The sequence below is a fragment of the Sceloporus undulatus genome, chromosome 1 (assembly GCF_019175285.1).
Source record: "Sceloporus undulatus isolate JIND9_A2432 ecotype Alabama chromosome 1, SceUnd_v1.1, whole genome shotgun sequence".
In the NCBI taxonomy this organism is placed as follows: Eukaryota; Metazoa; Chordata; class Lepidosauria; order Squamata; family Phrynosomatidae; genus Sceloporus; species Sceloporus undulatus.
In genome coordinates this window covers 203,775,401-203,781,412 of record NC_056522.1, presented here as the reverse complement: position 1 = coordinate 203,781,412, position 6,012 = coordinate 203,775,401, and the positions used below count along the sequence as shown (strand labels likewise).

The following is a 6,012-nucleotide window of genomic DNA, read 5'->3' as shown; positions in this document are numbered from 1 at the left end:
AGGATACTCCAACAGGCACAGCTGCCCTAACACTGCTGCCTACATATCTGGACTCTCATTGGTGGGGCCTGGAAAAAGCTACTTCTTTGAAATACGACTCTCAGAATCCCCCATACTGGCCATTTTGGGAGTAGGAGTCTGAAGAAGGAATTAACCAAGCTCTGCCCTTGGAATCATGGCTATTGAAAATGTCATGAGGAACATCTCCAAAGGTGAGCGCTTTAGTATTGACCTACAACTATTTAAAGCTCAAAATCTGAGCCAGAAAGTGTCTGGTTAATGGTAACCCTTCTGCTCTGCCAGTAGGATTGTCATCTGACATAGTCAGCAATCTCAGCAATGTTCCCAGTGCCTTGGCAGTGCCATGGTAGTCTTGTCCTGCCTGCATTGCCTGTTGTCCCTTTGTGGACAATCACTGAGGCAGATCAGAAGGACAAATTTGCTCCTCTGAGACAATAAGGTCAAGATCTCAACTGGATTTGTTTGAGGCCATTTGTTTCTTTTGCCTGTGTCAAAAGGCCCTGGGAGAAACATGAAATAATAAGTCAATCATGCCTGGACAACCACTCCATTAAAACAAATGGAATAGGCCTTCAAGCAGTGCAAAATGAAGCAGGTTCAATGTGGTAATGACAAAATCAACCAGGTTTCAAGAAACAAAATAGGGTTCAAAGAAGATCCATGTTTAGAATGTCCCAGTGTGCTCTTGTATAAATATTGCATAGTTAGTAGGCTTTGGGAAATCATATTACAAATGAGAAGTAAGTGCCAATAATAAAGGAGAGTGCTTACAAAGTTAGTGCAAAGAAAAAATTGGCAAGGCATGCATGTGCAGTTGATAAGTATATTTTGACATCTCAAAGGTCTAAATCTAAAATTATGGCAGCATACTAAAGGTTCCAGTTTCAATCCCAGGGATCTCTGTTAGACTTGGGAGAGACCAGTGGTAGACTATGATCTCATTGGCTGAGTTGCTGTCAGTCAGTGTAGACAGTACTGAACAGATGTGATTTGATATAAAACAGCTTTCTATTTTCCTAGAATTTATTTTTGAGCTTCTGTAACATGGTGCTGAAAGCTAGAAGCATAACAGACTTCTTCATGTACAAAAAGAAAAGACTTAAGAATTTTAAAAAGGATTAATAACCTTCTGTATAAAGCAGAGGTAGGGAATCCTGTGCCTTCTGGATGTTGTGGTCTGCAACTTCAATCAGCTCCAACCAGCATGGCCAATGGTAAGGATTCTGGGAGTTGGGGACCAAAATATCTGGAGGGCCAAAGGTGCCTCACCACTAGTGTAGAGTTTAAAACAGCCTTGTACATCTTGTGAGCCATCAAGGGTACATTTTTTGGCTTCTTTTCAAAGCTTATACAAGAGTATAGATACATGCAGCAGCAGAGCAATATATATTTTTGACTACCCAGTTGCTAGATTTAGTGTCCAAGGTAGAGGAGAAAAAAAGGAGCACAAGGATTCAGAGACTAGCAATTCAGAAAACAATACCTACCACAGGAAAGATGTGCAAAGATCTAGAAAGCCACATGCATTCTTGACATTCAGAACTAGTGTCGTCTTGCCCAGCATGCAGGACTATTCTGACAGAAAGCAGTGTATTGTAGGAGGAAAGAAAAATCCTTCTTCAATTGCAGCCTGAAACAAACAGTCATTGTTAGTGTTTGGTAGACATGCAATGCTCTCTTTATTTTGGAAGAGCTGTTGACAAATCAATTAATTTATTTGTGGACCTATTGTTTCATTAATCAGTAGCTTCAGCAGAGTTTGGATTATGAATAAAGTTGGCCTAATCAGCTTTTATATATGTCTGATATTATTTAATAACTAGACTGTAGCTGTGTATTTCCTGGATGTCAAAGCACCACTGGTTCCATACAGGCCATAACCCAATAAAGACAGCTGTAACTCAGTCTAGATGGAACAAAAGAGTTGCAACAACCTTACCTGCAAAATTTCCTAAGGGATATTGGGACTTATGTGCAAAAAAGTAACTTATCTAAAAATACCATCTCAAGCTCTCCTTACATGGCACTAGGACTTAGGGGCAAAACAGACTCTTAAAAGGATAGGGAGGCAAGAGAGCTATCCTTGGAACTGTCTTAGGCCCAAGTAATTTTTTCCCTCAACTAATGTCCAAAACACACTGCAGAAATAATCCAGTTTGAGACTGGTTAAACTGCCCTACCTTAGGGCTAGGGAATCCTGGGAACTGTAGTTTATTGTGGCACCAGAGAGCTCTCTGATAGAGAAGGCCAAGTGTCTCACAAAACTACAGTTCCCAGAATTCCCTAGCATTGAGCCAATAAGGCAGTCACAACCTGGATTATTTCTGCAATGTGTTTTGGACCTTAGTTAGTAAACCTGAAAGCAAACGGTTCCAGGGCTACACCAGCTGCAGGTATGAAACACAGGTTCAGTTCAGAACAAATGTGGTGATTAGGAGCAACTCTGTGGGGCTACTCTTCTCCAAATTCCTTGATTCTGCTGTTTTCCATCATGTCCAAACTGGTTCACAGTAGTTAGTGCTAAACGCCACACTATGGTTTGCAAACCCATTTCAAGCAGTGTTTTAAAACCATGATTTGGAAGTAAGGCATTAAAAGCACAGTTTGCCAATTGGGAGCTATTGATGAAAAAGCAGACCTTTCAGGCATTCATCAAAGAGAGCTTACAAGTGTTCAGAAGCTTATGGCTTCTGGTTTGTGTGCACATTCTTGTAATTAAATGTAAGAAAAATAAGTGGAATAACCACAAACATTTCTGCTGTTTGCTCCTTCCCATGCCCTTGACTTTCCTCTATTGCTTCCTCTATGCTGAATTTTAGACTGTAAGCTCCTCAGGGCAAAGGCTTCTCTTCTATTAAATGTGACTGTTAAAAACAAAGCGAGGAACACTCTCGCAAATCCATGAGATTTAGCACTCCTTTTGTTGTAGCTTAGTTGAAATGATACAAAGCAAGAGATTATTATTTTAATGTTTTACCATATCCATTTTCTCCATAGGCAAGCGAAGGAGGAATGATCACCTTCCGTTTCTCTCCAGGACACATATTCAGCATTGCAATATCTAAACCTTTAATCACTTGTCCAACACCAAGAACAAACCATTTTGGGTGACCATCACTCTGTGTTCGACTACAAAGGAAAAATATATATATTAAAAACAGATATTTAAAATATATTGTTCAAGTTTTAAGAAACCATTTCGGCACATAAGCATGGAAACAGTGATTAAACTTTATTTTATTCAGCACCAGAGTCTCCATTGTTAAAATTTGTTAACATGCAAGCATAACATAATTGCTGGTGAAAAGTTACTGGTTCTTTTGAAAGGCAGGCCTATTGGATATCATTGATTTTAATACTTTTTCACACTCATAGTTCATCTTGTGTTTGTACAGAGTACATCCTACCTAGGCATGTGGTGAAAAACCAAGCATGTTTACATACCCAGTTCAAAATTTTGGTACGAGCCCTTGAGGTCCTTCATCCATACAAACTTATTTGCACTTTGAGTTTGGCACTACAGGCCCTATTTGGGAAGCCACACAAAAAAAATCTGGCTGGTGGGTATGAGGAACAGGGCCTACTTGGCAGAGATGCCCTCATTTGTGGAACTTCATTCCAGTGGATTTTGCTAGGCCTAATCATTACACACTTTCTGGCAGGCTGGAGAGATATATTAGTTTATCTTGCCTTAAAATCTGATTAAGACTTTATTAGCTGGCACTGTGTATATAGGGCACTTTGTTAGTTTTGGCTTCTTATTCTTAGTATTGATTTTGTCATCGTTTTGTTGTGTTTTGCGGCCCTAAAAGGAAGCTCTCTCTCTCTCCAAAAATGAACATCATTGTGCACATGCAGGCATTACAGCAGTGTAGTAGCATATTCTAACAATTCTATAAAGGTCTTCCATTTTGAGCAAGACTAGAAACATGTCTCCTTGTAATGTATGATTTTAGCTGTTATTTGGGGATGTCTTCCACTTTTCTCGAATGTCCTCCATTTTGCAGTGCCACACCCTCCTTTTGAGGGAGGCCATCCAGTCACTCTGATGCAGTCCTAGTCCTCTTTCACAAGGAGACAGTGGTCACCCTGACCTAACTTGCTCACCTGCAAACATATCCAGGGGTAGCTATGTTGGCCACATAGCAAAGTAAAGTATCCCCCCAAATCCCCAAGACAGCAATACCTTCATTGGGCCACCCGAAATGCACATTAGACACATTGCAAGCTTTGCAAAGCTCTACTTGCTTCTTTGAACACTTTGTCCTGAGGAAGAAGCCAGTGGAGCTTTGAAAGCTTGTAACATGTCTAATGTGCTTTATTGGTTGGACCCATAAATAAAGGTATTCCTGTCCTGTGGATTTTGGACAATATTTGGGGGAATTCAAAAAAGCATGAAAGACCAGTCTCTTCCTGCAGGCTTACTCAGATTATCTTTAAATCGTGAGTTTTAAAGAATTGTTTTAATATTTGTGTATATCTTGTCTTTTTAAAAGGTATGCATGACCTTTAACTGAAGATGTTTTTAACTGATGTGGCATGTCTGTTAATTGTTGTCATCCCCTGCCTCAATCCATGAGGAGAGGCAGGTAAGAAATAATTAACAATACTACTACTACTACTACTACTGAAAATGTCCTAGTCCAACGCTCAAACCACTACGCTATGCTGGCTCACAATAACAATTGTTGTTGTGAACCAGTGTGGCATAGTAACTTGAGTGTTGGGCTAGGACATTATTGTTGTTGTTGTTACTGTCCTAGTCCAACGTTCAAGCCACTAAACCAGTGGTCCCCAAACTGTGACCTTTAAGAGATTTTGGATTTCAGCTCCCAGAAGCCTCAGTCATGTTGGCCAATAGTCTGGGATTCTGGGAGTGGACGTCCAAAATCCTGTAAAGAGTACGGTCTGGGGACCACTGCACTACATCATGCTGCTCACAACAATATTATTATTATTATTGAGAAATTCTGTGTTCTCTACCTACATATGATACTTTTTATTCTGGCAAGCTTTTTAAAATCACGCAGGCCTGGTTTTATCGAGGAATGAGATGGGGGGGGGGGGGTTGTATGTTTTAAAATGTTTTACTGTTTTAATTGGATTATTTTAATTAAAATAATCCAATTAAAACAGTAAATATATGTGAACACATTAAAGCAACACTTCAAAAACAATATAGATATACATACATCGTAAGCTGCCTTGGGTCCCAACTTGGGAGAAAGGCAGGATAAAAATAGATAGATAGATAGATAGATAGATAGATAGATAGGAGCCTGTGGCTTCACAAAGGAAGGAGACACGCTGGATTCCAAGGAAACATCTTCCTTGAATTGCAAATGGACATTACATTTCCTTGACTTTGAAAATCTCCCAGTGACAGCCTGGAGATAGCCCTCCCTACCATCTGAACTAAGACCAGAAACAGAAAATGCAGGTCTATGATTAACATCTTCCATTTCTTTTGTTCTTGTTTTCCTGATGAAGAAGAAGCCAGTCGTGTGACTTGGAAAGCTTGCAACATTTGGGTGCATTTGGGTTATGGCCCAAGAAAGGTATCTATTGTTTGGACGTGCCTGGATTTGCTCTAGGGCCAACAGTACTATTATTGTTATGCATGATGATGATGATGATGCCTGCTGCCTGCCCTTCCTCACCTGCAGTAGAACTTGGAGTGGTCGCTGGCCAGGTAGCCGTCGTAGTGGGCATTGAGGAGGTCGCCCTTCTTGCTCTTGGTAGAGCACTCCTCAGGGAGGTGGACCACTTCCACCTGGACGTCCTCTGCAGCCAGGGAGAGCAGGGCCAGGGCTAGCAGGAGGAGAAGGGGCCCCCAATGGCCCCAGCACCAAGCCACATGCATCATCATGGCCCCTGCCTGGCTTCCTCCTCTGCGTGGCAGCAGACAGAGAATGCATTGTTCCACGTCAGGGGGCGGGCAGGGAGGGAGGCAAGGCCCCAGCTAGGCCTGCCTTGCCTGCAGGAGGAGGA

General features: G+C 41.3%; 1 protein-coding gene across 2 annotated transcripts in view; it reads right to left on the bottom strand.

The window, feature by feature from the left end:
• Nucleotides 1-5,942, bottom strand: part of FKBP7 (FKBP prolyl isomerase 7) — an 8,716-nt gene extending 2,774 nt beyond the window's left edge. For both annotated transcript variants that reach the window (XM_042445822.1, XM_042445823.1), the window contains exons 1-2: nt 5,682-5,942; nt 2,999-3,150 (exon numbers count right to left, since the gene is read on the bottom strand). In XM_042445822.1, the coding sequence (XP_042301756.1) occupies nt 2,999-3,150; nt 5,682-5,890 (361 nt within the window). In that variant the 5' untranslated portion in view covers nt 5,891-5,942. The remainder of the gene's footprint in view (nt 1-2,998; nt 3,151-5,681) is intronic.
• Nucleotides 5,943-6,012: the final 70 nt, after the last annotated feature.